Raw genomic sequence first — 18,255 nt, 5'->3', positions numbered from 1 at the left:
TGGTCATGACTCTTCTTACTGAATTGTCAGTAAGCCTGGAAGCATATCAGAGAGGAAACTGAGGATCAGAGCTATAGTTAGCTGCTTTGTGAAGTCAGAAACTGATGTGTAGTCAAGCTGGGATTTGACTGTGTTCAGCCTGGCTCCAAAGCTCTGCCTCCTTTTTTTTTTTTTTTAATGTTTTCGTTTTTGAGAGGGGGAGGGGCAGAGAGAGAGGGAGACAGAATCTGAAGGAGGCTCTAGGCTCTGAACTGACAGCACAGAGCCCGACGTGGGGCTCGAACTCATGGACCATGAGATCATGACCCGAGCTGAAGTCAGATACTCAACCGACTGAGCCACCCAGGCACCCTCCAAAGCTCTGCCTCTTAGCTAGACAGACCACACATCTCATTTTGCCTGGGACAGGCCCTGTTTATACCTGTTGTTCTGACATAGTTACTAACAGTGCCTCTTTTAACTGTCAGAAGTGTTCTGGTTTATACGATTAATTATGTGGTTACCCTACTCTTACCCATTCTGACATGGGACCCTCACATGTCCCCTAACCCCCAGGTTTAAGGTCAGCTGTGTGTATTTGCCCCAATCCAATAAAACAAACCTCAGGCTGTGATCCCATCCTGGGTGGATCAGCCTCTGCCCCGTCCAGGAGTCACCTGGTCTTGCTATGGGCATAGTGAGTAGAGCAGATGTGTCCATATGTCACTTGGATAGAGGAAAAAGGGACTGAAGGAGCAGGGGAGCCAGGGCTGGGGGGCAGGTGGAGGCCCCCTAGAGGACAGGCCCATTGAGCTGTACTCTTAGGTACACACAGGCTTTCCATGGGCTGAGATGATAGAGGGTAGTGTGGAGAAAGCAAGCAGTGTAAGCAAAGGTTTGGAGGGAGGGGCCACTGAGCATGTGCTCATGTTTGGGGCTCAGGGTTGGGGCCAGTCTTCTGATCTGTTGGATCAGAGGTCAATAGGAAACATCCCAGCTGGACCTCAGCTGTAGATTGGAGCTGAGGCCGCTCTTAGGGTTATAGGCACTGACGTCCAGGACTCCAACTGGGGTGGGGGCACTTTGTGGGCACTATCCTTTCCTCTGGGGTTTTCCCACATGCTGTGCCTTCCGGATACCACTTCTCCTTTCCTGGCCTGGCCCTGACTCAGCATGGCCCCGTCCCCTGTGGTAGGCAGGCAGAGGTCAGCCAGGAAGGTTCCTGGAAGAGGATGATAGAATAAGGCCTGGAGGTCCATGGAAGGGGGGGTGGGTTTCCCCTTGCTCCCACTTGCTTGGCACATAGCCATTTTCCTACAAAGACTGTGCTAGGAGAGGAGCCCTTTGCACTGTTCCCCTCTCCCTTCTTGCCATGGTCACAATGACTGTCAGAGTTGTGATCACATTTCCTCTTGGATGGCAGCTCCAGAGCTGCCTAGATGCTGAGTTGGGGTGGCCAGTGTAAGGAGGCGAGCCTCAGAGAAGCTCTCAGATCCTGGCTGTGGCCTCATTTGACACCGTGGTTGAGTTTGCAGGCTGTGGTGCCAGACTGCCTGGGTGCAAATCCCAGCTGTGGGATCCGGGACAAATTAACTTTGTGTCTCTGTGCCTGTTTCCTCATCTGTAAATTTGGGATAACAGTAGGCCATACTTTATAGAGACCTTGTGATGAGTAAATGAAGACAACTGGGAATAATGCACGCACAGAAAACTAATAAGAATTAATGAACCCAGGTCTTCATTTATTTATTAATCCCTGCTGAGTGCTGGGCATGCCATAGTGAAGAAGGTAGGTGTGGCACCTGCCTCAGGGAACTCACATGCTTCAGATGGGCGGGTCCCTCGCAGCCGATCAGGACGGTGATAGGGGGCACCTGGGGTCCAGGGATGGGAGGGCCATTGCTTCTTCAGCTCTGAGGATGCTCTGTTGCCACCTTCCCCTCAGTGCTGGCTCTCAGTCCTGGGGAGGGGGTCAGTCCAGGGAACCACTCAGCCCTTCTTGGCATTGGAGGGGCAGAGCCTGACCCCACTTCCCCGGGGCCAGCCTGACTGGCACTGACCTGACAGCTTGGAGTTTTACTCTTGGCTCATCACAGGCCAGGCCCCCAAGGGCCCCTTCTTCCTGGAGTCTGGCAGGCTGGGTGCGATAGATTGCTTTGCCTGTCAGGAAGCCTCCGAGGACATTGCACCTGACCAGCTGGGGGTCATGCCCTTGGACCTGTGGGTACTTACTCAGTCTCTAGGTCTTCATTCACCCTTTCATTTGCTTTTCTCTCAACTGTAATGGCAACCTATCCACTTACCTATCTGTCACCATCCACCTCTCCATTCAGCCATTTACTTGTCTTGTCATCCATCCACCTGCTCATGTGTCCACTCACCCACCCACCCACCCAACATGCTCTTGTTGTTGACTCAGCCAGTTCCTGCACTGGGCTGTGGAGATAAAAAATCAAGTCTGATGCTGCCCCTGGCCTAAAGACACTCAGGGTCAAGTAGGGGAGACAGTCTAGTGCAGTGTTCACCAGGGGGTCTTCTTCGGCCCAGCTAAACATTCAGGCTCTCATGAGCACCACTTGGCATCAGATTCCCTGAGAAGCATTTAAGACGAAACAGCTGGCCACCAGGGTAGTGGTGGGCCTTCCTCTGCTGTGGGGTCCTTGTGGCAGTCAGTTCACACAGCTGTCCAGGAGCCATTCTCCGTGGCCCCCCAGGAGAGGTGGGGGACTGAGATGACAGGTAGGTGTGAGAGCCACCCTGGCTTAGAAACCTCTTGATTCAAGAGTCCAGTATTCCATCTAACGAACCCACAGGTGTGGTTTCGGGTTCCTACATGGGTTGTGCCAGTGACAAGCCACCACGTTCAGGGAAGCCCAAAGCTCCAGCTCCTCCACCGGGTTGAGAGCCACTTACAATTTCTCCCCGTCTAGGTGCAGTGCCTCGCTCAGGCCACTTTTGTCCAAGGCAACGTTGCCAAGGAATGTGGCTGACATACTACCTTCGGCAGGTTTCTAGGGGAGCAGTGTGAGAAAGCGAGCCGAAGGTCAGATTCTCTCAAAGAAAGGGAAGGAGTTCACTCCTTCTTGACCTACACGTGGGGAGGAGACCATTAGACTACAGGGTAATATGGAAACAGCCATGTATCTTAGGAGGCCCATAGACTGCAGAGTCAGGGTTCGGGTCCTGGCATAGTATAAATGCCTGGCACAAAGGAGGAAGATACTTTTAAAAATGTTATTTGGAATCATTTGTCTGAAGCTTGTCACAGAGGGGGAGATGGGCAGGGTCTGGGGGAGTGTGGAAGAGGGGTCAGGAAAGGCATTCAGAGAAGCAGAACTTGAGTTTGGAGATAAAGGGTGAATGGATGTTCTCTGGTCAGAGACCAGGGGGAAGGGATTCCTGGATGAGGCAACAGCAGGAACAAAGGCCTGGCATCATGGTCATGCCCCAGCTCTTGCTTGCTTTTGTGATAAACGCACACTGCCAATCACTGCCAGGAATGTTGGGGCAATAACCAGGCTGAAAATAACCAGTGAGACAATTGCCCACCCACTCTGATGTTCCTCCTTGGCCCCTGCCAGACACTGGCAGAGAGAGTGGGTGGGGCCAGGCCTCTAGGGCTAGGTCCCTTGTTCCAGCTGTGGGGGCACAAAACACGCCTTGTCTTGGTTAATTCTCCAAACGCCCTGCCAGGTCGGTGATATAGTCCCCCCTCTACAGAAGAAGAAACTGAGTCTCAGAGGGGCTAGGTGCTTGCCCTTGGACACACGGGAACTAAGACTGAGTCAAGGTTCAAACTCACATCTGATGCCAAAGCCAGGAGACACTCGGGAGACACTTAGCCTGTAGGGAACAGTGTGATCTGTGCTGAGACTGATACACAGAGCACTGAGGCTGTGGGAGCTCAGGGGGCCCTGAACCCGGCCTTGGAGTTGGGGAAGGGTTTCTGGGGGAGTGATAGCAGAGATGGGGAGCTGGTGTGCAAGAGGAGTGCGGTAAGGACATAACAAGAGATGGCAGGGATGTGTAGAAGAAGGAACCCTTGTGCACTGTTGGTGGAAAGGCAAATTGGTGGAGCCACTGTGGGAAACAGTAAAGAGGTTCCTCAAAAAATGAAAAATAGAACTATATAATCCAGTAATTCCACTATTGGGTGTTTACCCACAGGAAATGAAAAGACTAATTCAAAAAGTGTATGCAGCCCGATGTTTATTGTAGCATTATTTACAATAGCCAAGATACAGAAGCAACCTCAGTGTCCATTAATAGGTGAATGGGTAAAGAAGAGGTGGTCTATATATACAATGGAACATTACTCTGCCATAAAGAGAATGAGATTGTGCGCCACGTGCAACAACATGGATGGACCTAGAGGCTACACTGCTAAGTGAGACAAGTCAGTCAGAGAAAGACAAATACCGTATGATTTCACTCATACGGAATTTCAGAAACAAATAACAAAAAAAGGAGACAAAAAACCAGATGCTTAAATACGGAGAACAAACTGATGGTTACCAGAGGGGAGGTGGGTGGGGGTGGGGGGTGAAATGGGTGAAGGGGGTCAGGAGTACGCCTGTGATGAGCACTGAGTACTGTATAGGATTGTTGAGTCACTGTATCATACACCTGAAACTAATATGACGCTTTGTGTTAACAATATTGGGATTAAGTCTGGTGGGATCAGGTGAATTTGAGGGGTCTGAGGCACCCAGGAGGTGGACACGTTTGCATCCATGTCTGGGGCAAGGGAGAAGGTAGTCTTGAGCCAGAGACCCCTAAGACTCAGGGCCTTACGACTTGGTTTCTGAGGCTCTGGTCTCTGCCCTTGGCTTAGATGTCCATTTTGATCCTGAACCCATCCACTCACCAACACATGCCTTCTTATCCTTAAAAGCTCAAGTCAATGGGGCGCCTGGGTGGCTTGGTCGGTTAAGTGTCCGACTTCGGCTCAGGTCATGATCTCACAGTCCGTGGGTTCGAGCCCCGCGCCGGGCTTTGTGCTGACAGCTCGGAGCCTGGAGCCTGTTTCGGATTCTGTGTCTCCCTCTCTCTGTGACCCTCCCCCGTTCATGCTCTGTCTCTCTCTGTCTCAAAAATAAATAAACATTAAAAAAAATTAATAAAAAAATAAAATTAAATTAAAAAAGCTCAAGTCAAGGATCACTTCCTCCAGTCTTCCCTGACTCCACAGGCTAGGATGCAGCCCACTCTGGACTGCTAGATTGGAGACGCTGTGGGTACATGTGGCTAAAAGCTAGAGCTTTGGGGATAGGTGACCCGATCACAGCAATGCAGGGGCAACTTATACATGCCAAAGAAGGTGCCTGCCTCCTTTAGGCTTGGGAAGCTTGGAGGTTTGGGGGCAGGGGAGTGAGGTGAGGAGGGCTCCCGTCTGAGTCTGTGGAATGAATGAGCTTTGCTACAGCCCAGGTGAGCTGGGAGTTCAGTGGGTTTGAGGCCTGGCTCTGTCACATAGTGATGCCAGCCCAGTGACTCCCCTACCTGGAGCTAACCCTGGGTGCCCAACTTTTGGTCTGTTCCCAGCCTTCCCTCCAGGGAGGAGGAGTTACTGTCATCACCACCATCATCCCCTCCCCAGCCAGCGCCTGAGGAGCCCCCGGCCACCTTCCCCCGAGTGCCTCCACAGCCACCGTCTCCACCTCCCAGCCCCCCGGAGATCCCCCCGAAGCCTCTTCGCCTGCCCCCAGAGTTCGGTGAGTGCAATAGCCAGGCATGAGGTTCCTGGTGGGTAGCCTGGGATCAGGGCCCCTTGGGAGTCTGCAAGGATGCACGGATCAAACTTTCTGCTGGGCTCCGCCACCAACACAGTGTGGCCCTGGACAGGTGAGCACCATTCTCTTCATCCTCAAAATGGAGACGGCACCCACCTATCTGACCTACTGACTGTTAAGTGCACGTGGCAAACTTTTTGAATTGCCCTTGGTTTAAAGTCTAGGGCTATTTTCCATGGTTGTTGATGGTTTGCTTTTCAACTTGGAGTGTCCATTTTTCTCGATTCTTGATTCTTGTTATTTTTTTAGCCTTTTTAAACAGTCCTTGCCTCTGACCCCTAAACTTACCCCTATTCAGACCTCCTTGTGGTGGCCTGGCCTCTCCTTTGAGGCTGTCCTATGATGCCGTGAGTGTATAAATAGCATTTCCTGTCCCCTGTGCCTATTTTTGAAAGCTGGGCTGGGGTGAGGGGTAGGGGTCTTTTTAGGCTAAGGGTGGCCTTTGTGAAGCCAGGCCGGGGTACCCAGGAGGGGAGGCTAGTCTGAGTCTCTTCCCACCCCCACCCCTCTCTCTCCTTAGATGACTCTGACTATGATGAGCCTCCAGAGGAGGGGCCAGCGGCCCCAGCTGGCGTGATGACCAAGAAGGTGGGGCAGGTGGTGGCTAGGGTTTGGGCTGCCTGTCAGAGTGGAGGGTGGGCTGCCCAGCTGCCTCTCGGACCCTGGGGACCACCTGATAGAGAAAGGGGAGCCAGTTCCCAGGATGTTTCCTTCCCCCTTCGTTGTCTTGCCACGCAGGGCTTGAGGGTAGAGCATAGCACCTGAGCTCCCTGCCAGGGATCTGGGGGCTCTTGTTTGAGCCCCAGCTCCAGTCTTCAGCTACATCTGGATGGCTATGTGTGGCCTCTTCTCTCCCTCAGTGTTTGAGCACATCTCCCTGAGAACATCTTCCTCCGTCTCTTTCACTTTCTCTTTTCCTGTGTCCCCCTGGTGTCTTAACTCTCCATCTCTGAGTGTTACTCACTATCCCTTCATCTTTCTGTCTTTGTCTCTGAGTGATGCTGTCCCTCTGGGTCCCTGTGCTGCCTGCTGGCAGGGGAGGGAGTATGTGGAAACAGCAATGAAAGTGCTGAGTCGTGTGGGTTAGGTGGACGGGACTGAGGGAGCGCGGCAGCCCCCGGGGGGGTGTGATCTGGGGCTTGAAGGGAAGCCTGATGCTGAGTGGGTTTGTGGCGGGGCGGCCAGGAAGAGCTCCCAGTGAGCCAAGTCCCACGTGCCGTGCGTGTGGCCAGTCTGCTGAGCGAGGGGGAAGAACTGTCTGGGGACGACGACCAAGCAGATGAAGATGAGGATGACCACGCCTATGAGGGCGTCCCCAAGTGAGTGTCCACTCTTCTCCAGTGGCTGTCCCACCTGGCCACCCTCCTTTCCCAAGTGTTACCAGCCACTCCATCTCCTCAGCCCCTGCCCCATAGAAGCCCCCATCCTGGGCTCCCTCATTCCTTCTCTTCTTTCCCAAGTGGTGGATGGCACAAGAGCAGCCTGAACTCATCCCTGCCCAGCAGCCTCCTGATCCCCGAGTTCCCACCACACCCCATGGACGGGCTCCCCGGGGGCTCCACCCCCATCACACAGGTCATCAAGGCTGGCTGGCTGGACAAGAACCCACCGCAGGGGTGAGTGATGCCTGTTAGGTCTTGCTGGTTCTCTGCATGAGGATGGGGAGTATTCTATACTGGATCCAAAAAACAGGCCAAGGTTATTTGAGCAGCTCTCTCCAAGCTGAATGTAACAGTCAGTCATGCCCACCAGACCTGTGTTTTATTACCGTTAAAATCGGGAAGTCCTGGGGCGCCTGGGTGGCTCAGTCGGTTAAGCATCCGACTTTGGCTCAGGTCATGATCTCACAGTTCATGAGTTTGAGCCCCACGTTGGACTCTGTGCTGACAGCTCACAGCCTGGAGCCTGCTTCGGATTCTGTGTCTCTGTGTCTCTCTGCCCCTCTCCTGCTTGTGCTCTGTCTCTCTCTCTCAAGAATAAATAAACATTAAAAAAAATTGTTTTTAAGTTGGGAAGTCTTACTTTGAGTCTGACTTCTATCATTCTTGCTATAGGTAAAGTCCCTTTTCTCAGTGGCCATTTGGGTTCCTTCCTCCCTTGAACCTGGCTATTTCTAATTTTGTATGTGGCTGCGAGAGGGGGCGGGGGTAATCTTGGAGCCTCTCCTCTAATCCCCAGTCCTTTGCTCTGTTTTCCCTCTGCCTCTGCTTCTCCAGATCTTATATCTATCAGAAGCGATGGGTGAGACTGGATGCCGATCATCTGAGATACTTTGACAGTAACAAGGTGAGGCCCATGTTGGTCCCTGACAGGACCCCTGCTCCAGCCTGGCCCTAGGCTGACCCTTGACACTAGGCTTGGGTGGAGTCCTTCCCCAGACCAGACCTCACTCGAGCTCTGGTCTGACTCCTTGAACCGTGTCTTCCTCGCCCATTGGCCTGCTGTGGGCCGTGGTCAGGGTCAGTGTCAGGGCTATCCCTCATCACCTGTGGGGCACGGGGCTGTAGCTAACTTTTGTGTCATCTAAAGTCAAGGGAACCAAGGAGTTCTGAACCACAGTACAGCTTCCCTCTCTTCCCCAGGATGCCTACTCTAAGCGCTTTATCTCTGTGGCCTGCATCTCCCGCGTGGCTGCCATCGGGGACCAGAAGTTTGAAGTGATCACGAACAACCGGACCTTTGCCTTCCGGGCAGAGAGTGATGGTGAGGGGTAGGGCTGGGAGAAGATTGGCAGCCTGGCCTGGTAAGTGGGGGGAGGAGAACCAGGGCACATCTGCTCCCCTGCATCAAACCCAGAGAAGAGTCCATCTTCTATGAGGTGGGAGAGAGAAGGGGACACTCTCTGGCTCTGTGTTTGAGACACCCACTGAGAACCATTTATTTCCATTTGCAGGGGAAATAGGCTCAGATAGGCGAAGTGGCTTGTCCAGCGTAGGTGGCCCAGCTGGGATTGGAGCCTGAGCTTGTCCAAGTCCAAGAACTCACAGATAGTCAGAAATGGGTGGGGTGGTCTGGGTGGGCTTGCTGGCGGAGGTGCTGCCTGAGGAGCCTGGAATAGAGAACCTTAGGGGGCTCCCTGCCAGGCTGAGCTCAGGCCTACTCTTTCCCCTTGGCCTGCAGTGGAGCGGAAGGAGTGGATGCAGGCCCTTCAGCAGGCGGTGGCTGCTCAGTATGCCCGGGCCCAGCTGTCTAGCGCTTATCCGTTGGGTATTCGAGGCTCAGAGCCACCTGACCGTGCTGGCAGCCTGGAACTACGTGGTTTCAAGAATAAACTGTATGTGGCCGTGGTTGGGGACAAAGTGCAGCTGTACAAGAATCTGGAGGTGCGAAGGAGTCAGCCAGATTGCTAAACCCCTCCCCTGCTCCCTGCCTACTTGGTCCCTCAGCCTGCCCAGCACCCACCGTGGCCCCTCTGCCTGCCCCCTGCCCTCCCCCCCGGTCCCTCAGCCTGCCCCATGCCCCCCTGGCCCCTCAGCCTGCCCCCTGCCCACCCCAGTCCCTCAGCCTTGCCCCTGCCCCCTGCCCATCCTGGTCCCTCCGCCTGCCCCCTGCCCACCCTGGTTCCTCAGCCTGCCCCCTGCCCACCCCGGTCCCTCACCCTGCCCCCCTGCCCACCCTGGTCCCTCAGCCTGCCCCCTGCCCCCTGCACCCCCCCCCCCCCAGTCCCTCAGCCTGCCCCCTGCCCTCCCTGGTCCCTCAGCCTGTCCCATGCCCCCTGCCCACCCTGGTCCCTCAGCCTGCCCCCTGCCCCCCCTGGCCCCTCAGCCTGCCCTCTGCCCACCCTGGTCCCTCAGCCTGCTCCCTGCCCATCTCATCCCTCAGCCTGCCCCCTGCCCACCTCATCCCTCAGTCTGCCCTATGCCTACCCTGGTCCCTCAGCCTGTCCTTTCCCTTTCTTCCTTCCCCTGACTGAGCTCAGCCCTGTGCCGGCCACGCTTCCTGCTCCCAGTCCTGACACTATCCCCTGCCTGGTTCCTGAGCATTACCTTCCCATCACCACCCTGCCTCCTGCTCTCCTTCCCTACTGCTACACGGCCTCTGAGCCTGGGTCCATTGACCCATTTCCAGATTCCTGTACCCTCCTTTATCTCCTTCCAAGGTACTTTTCTAGTCCCTAGGGTTCTACCTCCCCTTCCTCTCTGTCCCTCCCTGGGCCTTTGAGCCCCGCCCCCCAGGCCTTGCCCTCACCCCTTCCCACCTACCTGCCAGGAGTACCACCTGGGCATTGGCATCACCTTCATTGACATGAGCGTAGGCAACGTGAAGGAAGCAGACCGGCGCAGCTTCGACCTCACCACCCCCTACCGCATCTTCAGGTGAGCCTCCCTCCCCTTCCTCACCTGCATCATCACTCCCTGTCAGCATTTTTCTTCTTGCTTGTGTGGAAACCTGCCCCTTCTAGGATGGATTTCTCCCCTCCCTTCCCAGCCCTGACCATCCGCACTGGTCCTTTACCTCCACTCACTAATCTCTTCTGATCCCTCCCTTCTAAGAAATCTCACTTTTACCCCACCCCTCTCTGACCATCACTTTCCACCTCCCCTCCCCCCCCCCCCAGGCCGTCACCTGCCACCTCTGAGGCACTGTGCCATGCCTGAGTTCAAATCGTGTGTATTAGCCTGGCTGCCATGCATGACAGAATAGCACAGACTGGGGGACTTAAACAACAAAAGTTTATTTTCTCACAGTTCTGGAGGCTGGAAGTCTAAGGTCAAGGAGCCGTCAGTGTTAGTTTCTGGTGAGACCCCTCTTCCTGGTAGATGGCTACCTCCTCACTGTGTCCTCATGCGACTTTTCCTCTGTGCGCATGTAGAAAGAGAGTGAGCTATCTGGCATCCCTTCCTCTTTCTGTAAAGAAACCAATCTTACCAGGTTAGAGCCCCACTCTTAAGACATTATTTAACCTTAATTACCTCCCTCAAGGCCCTGTCTCCAGATGCAGTCACACTGGGGGACCACAGTTCGGTCCATAACATTCTGGGTCCACCACTGGGTCACTGTGTGACCTGGGCAAATCGCTTGACCTCTCAGTGCCTTGGTTTCTTCCTCTGTAAGACCACGACAGTCTTTGTAAAGCCCTTACCTGACACGGTATGCAGTAATTGCTCTGTCAACACTAATGCCATCATGCCTCTGTCATCATTTCTTTTACCCTTAGCTCAGATCTCTTCTCCCCCAGGGACTTCCTCCTGAGCTCCACCTGTATGTCCAACAGCTTTGTGGATTCCTCCTCGACTCCCTGTACCTCCCAGGCCCGTATCTCCACCCATGGGAATGTCTGCCTCTCCTGCTCAGCCCTGGGGACACCCGTCACAACCCCTGTCTTGCCCCCGTCACTCTTCCACCTTTGTCTGGCGCCTCGCCTCTGTCCCTCCCCTTTTGTCCCAGGCCAGGGGGGCCTCTGGCAGTGGCTGTGGTGCTTCCTCATCCATTAGCTGATTGTCTACAACTGCCTGCAGGGCCTTTTCTTTTTGTTGAAAGCCAATTTTTTTTTTTTAAACGTTTATTTATTTTTGGGACAGAGAGAGACAGAGCATGAACTGGGGAGGGGCAGAGAGAGAGGGAGACACAGAATCGGAAGCAGGCTCCAGGATCTGAGCCATCAGCCCAGAGCCTGATGCGGGGCTCAAACTCACGGACCGCGAGATCGTGACCTGAGCTGAAGTCGGACGCTCAACCGACTGAGCCACCCAAGCGCCCCGAAAGCCAATTTTTTATTTGTTTATTTCTTGCATTTGAAGTTCTCTTTGATGACATCATTGGCCTGAGATTCTTTGTTGTCATCCTTAACTACCATGCAACTGTGACCAGCCACCTTCCAGCGTTTTCCAGAAGCCTGCCTATTCACCTACTTTCTTGTTGTCATCAACCTTAATTAGATTGATTTGGTGTTCGGCACCAAGGGCCTCCACCCTCCTGACATATGTAGGCTGAGACAGTTGGACATAAGAACACAAAGACGGGCTTAGTGCTTAGCTAAGGCCTTGGCAGCTTGCAGATTCCACATCTTAGGCCTTTGTGGATGAGCATGGTCTTCAGCCCCTCTTGTAAAGCAGCATTATAGCCTGTCACACCTCTAACAGCGATGCCTTTTTTGGCCATGGTGGTGGGTGATGGGGGTAGCCGAATCTTGAATGCATACATATGTGGTGTGGTGGCAGCAGGGAAATAAAAAACCAGAGGAAGACACCTCTGTATCCTCTCATACTGAAGGTGAAACCTCCACCCCACTGAAACTCTCCACTGGATCTCTGTTGTCCTCTGGGTGCACTTTGCCCTCTTCTGCCTGGCACAGGCTTGTCCCTGTATGTCTCCCAACCTCTTGTCTGCACGTCTGCCCATCCTGCCTACAGGTCCTGGAATGCCTGTGTGCCATCCCACCCCTTTGCACATGCTGTTCCCTTTGTCTAGAACTCCTTTCTGCCTCCTCTGGCTAAGCCCTTTTCATCTGTCACGTCTTAGCTCGGGCATTATTTTTTCCCCAGCAGCCTTTTCTAGTCTCTGGGTGGGGCAGAGGCAACTCTGGGCTCCCCCAGCTCCCGTGTATATCTCAGGTTCATAGTGTCCTTGCTTGTGTCCATGCCCACCTTCCCCACAGACCCAGGATGCCTCCCTCTTCTGGTTATGAATGCTCAATGCCTTGTTCCCGCCACCGCCCCCCCCGCCCCGCCAAGGCTGTGCCTCCTCATGCTGCCTGCAAATCTCTCTGAGCCCTTTCTCACCAGTCCCCACCCCCCCACTCCTGTGTCCCTAGCTTCTCGGCCGAATCGGAACTAGAGAAGGAGCAGTGGCTGGAGGCCATGCAGGGAGCCATTGCCGAGGCCCTGTCTACCTTGGAGGTGGCCGAGCGCATCTGGGCTGTGGCCCCCAACAGGTTCTGTGCCGACTGCGGGGCTGCCCAGCCTGACTGGGCCTCCATCAACCTCTGTGTCGTCATCTGCAAGCGCTGTGCAGGTGTGTGGGGCTGGGGCACCAGGCTGAAGCATGACAGGGCTGGTGTGTTGGGATGATAGGTGGCCCGTCTGGCTGGAGGGGCTGGACCCAAGACGGTATTCAGATCATTATTGATGAAGTTGTACCTGTATGCCAGGCCTTTCCCACTGTGATTAGCCCTCAGTCCTGAGAGTTTAAGGCAGGGGTTAACTGCTCATGCCATGGCTAAGGACACTGAGGCACGGAGAGGGGAAATGGCTTGTTCAGGGTGGCCTGTCAAGTAAGTGTGGATTTGAGCCCAGGCCTGTTGGGGTCCAGCACCCTGTCACATCAGAGAAGTGGAAAGAAGAGACAGGAGGAGCTGGCAGGCCGTTGCAGGCAGTGGGAGGAGCTAGTGTTTCATCTGGAGGTGATGGGAGGCAGGAGTGGGAGGGAAATGGTCAGATTGTGCCTCAGACTCTGGCTGGTGGGTGGAATCCGAGTTGGAAAGGTGAGACTGGAGACCAGCGGGGAGGCTGTTAATGGATCCATTAGAGAGAAGAACAGGCTAAGGGCTGGTCTGTGGAAGCGATGGAGAGCACTTGAGAGATGTGCAGGATCTGCAGGGTAAAGGTCTCAGGGACAGATCAGATGAGGAGGGTGAGAAAGAAAGACTGGAGCCTAAGATTGATTCATCTGTTGAACCGGCATTTACTGGGGGTCTCTGGTATGCCAGACACTGTGAGGTATTGCGGATTTGGCCCTCCTGGGAGCTGATGGTGCGCAGGTGGCAGCTTTGGGCAGCTTGAGATGGGGATATGGGGCGCGGGGTACAGTTCTGGGGAAGGCGCTGAGCTCAGTAAGAAGCCCTGAAGCCTGTGGGACATCTAGGGCAAAGGTCCAGGAGGCCTTGGGCTGTGAGGTCTGGGTGCAGGAAAGAAATGACTCAATTTAGAAAGGTGTCAGCTCACGGAGGCATATGGGTGACTGGAGAGGAAGAGGTGCTCCATGAGAGGTTGCAGAGGGTGTGAGGCTGAAGCCAGAACCAGGCAGTGCTAGGCACTCCTAGAGCCCCAGCCTCCTCCCTACCCCGGGGGTCCTTTGTGGGACCTATAGCTGAGCAAGGCTGCATTCCCTCCAGCCCCAACTCCCCCTGCCCTCTCATTCCACAGAGATTTACTAAGTGCTCACTATGTGCTAGACTTTATTCTAGGCACGGAGGCTAGACCCTAAAGCTGACAGTCAAGGTTCCTGCTCTCAGGCAGCTTACATTCTGTTGGGGAGAGGCAGAAAATACATACATGAACCAATAAAAACATCAGGTAATAAAGTGCTAGGCAGAGAATGTGTCTGTCAGGAAGCCCTCTCTGAAGAGATGACATGTCAGCTGAGATCTGGATGGGAGGAGGGAGCAGACCCTGGGGAGATGGGGGAAGAGAATCCAAGCAGAAAGAACTGTGAGTGCAAAGGCCCTGAGGCAGGAATGAGGTTGGTTGATAGGAAGAGGGAAGAGAGTATGGCCCAGGGGGATTGGGGTTGGGGGAAATTCTGAGATGAAGTTGAAGAAGCAGGTAGGGAATTCGTATCTAATTCTGGGGAGCCATTGGAGGGTCTAAAGCAGGGATTTGTTGTAAGCAGATTTGCTTTTTAAAGAGATCACTCTGGGGGCACCTGGCTGGCTCAGTTTGTGTGTGACTCTTGATCTGGGAGGAGGAGGAGGGGGGTGGGAGAGTCATGAGTTCAAGCCCCATGTTGGGCATAGAGCTTACTTAAAAAAAAAAAAAAAAGATCAAAAACATCACTATGGCTGGGCTGTGCAGAGTGGCCTGTGGGGGGTGACGGGGGGGGCGGGGGCACTGCTGCAGGAGCCCAGGTGACTTTACAGGGCTCAGTTCTGTGGTGCCAAGAGCAGGGGGATGCGTGGCTGGTTTCCAGAGTGGTGTGTGAGTGACCTCTCCCTGTATGCCCTGGATGGGCTCTATGGGGAGGCAAGGATGGGGGGAAGGTTAGTGCTTATATGAAGGAGAGAGCCCTAAAGACCCATGACCCTGAGTCTAGCCCTCTGTCTATAGGGGAGCACCGTGGCCTAGGCGCTGGGGTCTCCAAGGTGCGGAGCCTGAAGATGGACAGGAAGGTGTGGACGGAAACACTCATTGAGGTGGGGAGGCCTTGCCCGCCGCCTACATTTGGGGTCAGCTCCACTCAGCTACTGCCTGGGTCTCCCCCATCTCACAGACCCCGGCACCCTGGAGCTAGAAGAGACCTTGGGGATCATCTAGTGGGTGGGGATTTGGGAAAAGTTGATTTTTGGTAAAGTCAGCAAACTGGCCAGTGAGCTAAGAATGTTTCTACAGTTTTAAAGGGTTGTAAAAAAAAAAAAAAAAAAAAAAAAAAAAAAAAGGAACATGCCACAGAAACTGTCCTGCAGAGCCTAAAATATTGTTTCATCTTCACTCACATATGCCAGTGGGTGTGAGTATGTACGTTTGGGGGCATACTTACATGTGCATATGTGCCTGTGTACTTGGGGTTCCCAGGTACTGACACGTGTGGTGGTCACAGAGGAGAACCGTGCAACGGGAGGCTGACCACACGGGCCTACCTGACAGCCCCAGCCACGCTTCAGTTTGGGTGTCACATCTCCTGTGAGTTAGGGTTAGCATACCCAGGTTAAACATGAGGACACTGAGGCTCAGGGAGAGAAAATGACTTGCCCGAAGTCACAGAGTAAGTCGGTGGTGGTGGAGCCTGTTTCTGCTTTATTCTCTTCTGTGACCCAGCACCCCACACAGGGCCTGACAAGGAGGCAGGGTGGGGGGCCCAGGAAATGGCTGTGGAATGAATGATCAGCAGGATGAAGGGATTAATAAACTAGTCCCCTGGTTACTGGATTCTTGCATCTGCCCCCCATCATTAGCCCCTGCTCCTCCTCCCCTGAGCCCAGAGAGGAATGTCAAGGACAGGAGAGGTTTCCAAAATCCCTACCCACTCCATTGGCTAACAGGTCAGCCGCCGCCCCCAACCCGTGACCCTTGCCCAGGCTGTGATAGCCTCAGGAATACAGAGTTCCAGATGTGGGACTGGGTGGGGGAAATAGTAAGGCCCCCAACCAGTCACCAGGCCTGGGGCGTCTACCTGGCAGACTGCCTCTCATCCTGTCGTTGAGCTGAGGGACTAGGCTTGGGCTCACAGCCACCAGCAGGCCAGGCTGCCCCTCAGCTTCCCCGATTGGAAAGTGGGTCTGGCTCTCCCAGCCCCTTGCCTGACAACCTCAAAGATTTTATAAGAACGGGCCTCTGGACATAGTCTGCCTCTCTAACCTCTTGCCCAAACCCACAGCTCTTCTTACAGCTGGGCAATGGCCCTGGGAACCGCTTCTGGGCAGCCAATGTACCCCCCAGTGAGGCTCTGCAGCCCAGCAGCAGCCCCAGTGCCCGGCGGCGCCACCTGGAGGCCAAATACCGTGAGGGCAAGTACCGCCGCTATCACCCGCTCTTTGGCAACCAGGAGGAACTGGACAAGGTCAGGGCACTGGGCCTCTGGGGCTCCTGGAGACCACCCACTTTCTTTCTGCTCCCCTCATTGCTCTCTGTGTTTCAACTCATCTTTTGCATCAGCTCAGAGCGATGAGCTTGGTATATAGGGAAACTGAGGCCCAGAGGGCAGAAGGACCCTGCCTAAGCCACAGGGAGAGTTGGAGCAAAGCAAGGAGGAGTCAGGCCTGACCCTTGGGCCAAGGCCACATCCCCAGCATCTGTCTGCCTCCCTCCCCTCTTGATTCCTCTGTCTCCCGAACCGTCCTGCTCCTTGTGAATCCTGCCAAAAGGAGTGAACTTGATGGGGATGCTATTTCCTGCCAGGCTCATGAAAAACAGCTGGCTGCTCTGACCCACCCCCCCCCCCATCCACACCCCACTCAAGATGAGGCCCCACATGGGCCCCAGGCCCTGACAGGCTGGGAGCCAAGCCCCGGGCCCTGGTCTGGCTCAGCCTGAGTGGGAGGTAGCCTGCTCTGAGGCAGGGGGATGCCACTGTGACCTCTGATTGGCCTTCAGCCCTTCCCCCAAAGCAGCCCCACCCAGGAAGGCTCAGTCTAGCTAGAAGCCCAGTGGGAGCCAGACCTCCACCTCCCAGGAACCCAGGCGTCCAGCCCCCAGCCCAACCCAGTCTAGCCCGCCAGCTAGGAGGGGCAGCAACTCCCATTGGTTGAGAGGGCTGGGCAGGCAGTGAGGAATTCAAATGTGGGAGGAATTAGCTACAAAGCACCCCGCTCTGCCCTTCCTCAAGGCAGAGGGAGCTTGAGATCCTCTAGAGAACAGGCTTGGCGGCTGACTGGATCCCAGGGGCTGCCAGCAGGGGTGAGCCCTGGGCCACTCGGATCCCCAGCCTCTGCAGGGCAGCCCCTACCTACCCTCCTAACCCCTTGGCCTTTCTCTTCCTCCCCCTTTCCTCTTTGGCTTTCTTCCTGCCTCTTTTCTCTTTCAACCTGAGGATGGGCCCCCAGACTTGGGTGACTCCTTCACTCCCTTCCTCTCTTCCCCCAGGCCCCCTTTCCCGCTGTCCCCCCACTCTGACTTAGGCTGACCCTCCCCTCCCTCTTCCTCCCTCCTCCCAGGCTCTGTGTGCTGCAGTCACTACCACAGACCTGGCTGAGACCCAAGCTCTCCTGGGCTGTGGGGCTGGAGTCAACTGCTTCTCAGGGGACCCTGAGGCCCCCACGCCCCTGGCTCTTGCCGAGCAGGCAGGGCAGACGCTGCAGATGGAATTCCTACGGAACAACCGGACCACGGGTGAGTGGCTGATGGGACTGTCCACCTCGAGGGATGGGGCCTCCCTGCTGCCACCGTCTGGCCTTTTGAGAGGGGTGCTGGGTGGGGGTCGCCAGAAGCGGTGTATCACCCTGTGGGGTTAGATATGCGTACCACGTGGGCTGTGATAGCAGCTCCTCGAGGGGCCCTACAACAGCGTGTGACTTGGGGTCTGTTTGGGTTTGCATGTCAGTGTACATTTGTGCATCTGGCTTCCCCCTCGTACGTGTGTCCCTTTGTGTCTGTCTCTGCATCTCTTTCTGGATTTGTGGGTCCCGCCCAGACCTGCACCAGGGCCTTCTGCCTGCCACCGTCTGGGCATCTCTGAGCTGCTGCAGATCTGTTTCCTCACACCTGGGGGTGTCGAGGGCTTTGGAGTTTGTGTGTGTATAGAGTAGCTGAGTTGCTGTGTGGGGGTTGCATTTCTCTATGTGCGAGTGGCCCACAATGGCAGCCCTGTCTGCTGCTTTGTCTGGGTGGGGCTCTGTCACAGACTGGGGTTGGGGCCCATTTGGCTATCACTCTCCGGGTGAGTGAGGAGGGGATGGCGGGGGTGAGCCCTGCCGGTCATGGCCCAGGGCTGGCCTCTGGGGCCATATCCCAGGACTGAGGGTGGAGCTCAGCGGCCAGAGCTCGGCTCATGGCCACGGGTGGGTGGGGTGTGCTGGGCTGGAGCAAGCCCAGGTGTCCAGGGAGGCACAGGAGACCACCCAGCTGGCTTGAGCTTTGGGACCGCTGGGAGCAGGACTGGAGCCGGGCTGCTT

At 55.2% G+C, this 18,255-nt stretch overlaps 1 protein-coding gene and 1 pseudogene across 1 annotated transcript in view; one reads left to right on the top strand and one right to left on the bottom strand.

The window, feature by feature from the left end:
• ARAP1 (ArfGAP with RhoGAP domain, ankyrin repeat and PH domain 1) overlaps positions 1–18,255 on the top strand; it is a 67,113-nt gene that overhangs the window by 32,399 nt on the left and 16,459 nt on the right. The window contains 12 exon segments of the mRNA XM_053900067.1: positions 5,524–5,693; positions 6,292–6,359; positions 6,957–7,090; positions 7,232–7,387; positions 7,988–8,057; positions 8,354–8,474; positions 8,892–9,094; positions 9,981–10,087; positions 12,526–12,725; positions 14,756–14,841; positions 16,023–16,205; positions 17,299–17,473. Coding sequence (XP_053756042.1) covers positions 5,524–5,693; positions 6,292–6,359; positions 6,957–7,090; positions 7,232–7,387; positions 7,988–8,057; positions 8,354–8,474; positions 8,892–9,094; positions 9,981–10,087; positions 12,526–12,725; positions 14,756–14,841; positions 16,023–16,205; positions 17,299–17,473 — 1,673 coding nt within the window.
• LOC109267151 (40S ribosomal protein S12-like) lies at positions 11,473–11,931 on the bottom strand (annotated as a pseudogene).

This window comes from Panthera pardus, unplaced genomic scaffold (assembly GCF_024362965.1).
Source record: "Panthera pardus isolate Hobbes unplaced genomic scaffold, ASM2436296v1 HiC_scaffold_12, whole genome shotgun sequence".
In the NCBI taxonomy this organism is placed as follows: Eukaryota; Metazoa; Chordata; class Mammalia; order Carnivora; family Felidae; genus Panthera; species Panthera pardus.
This window is presented reverse-complemented; position numbering and strand designations above follow the sequence as displayed.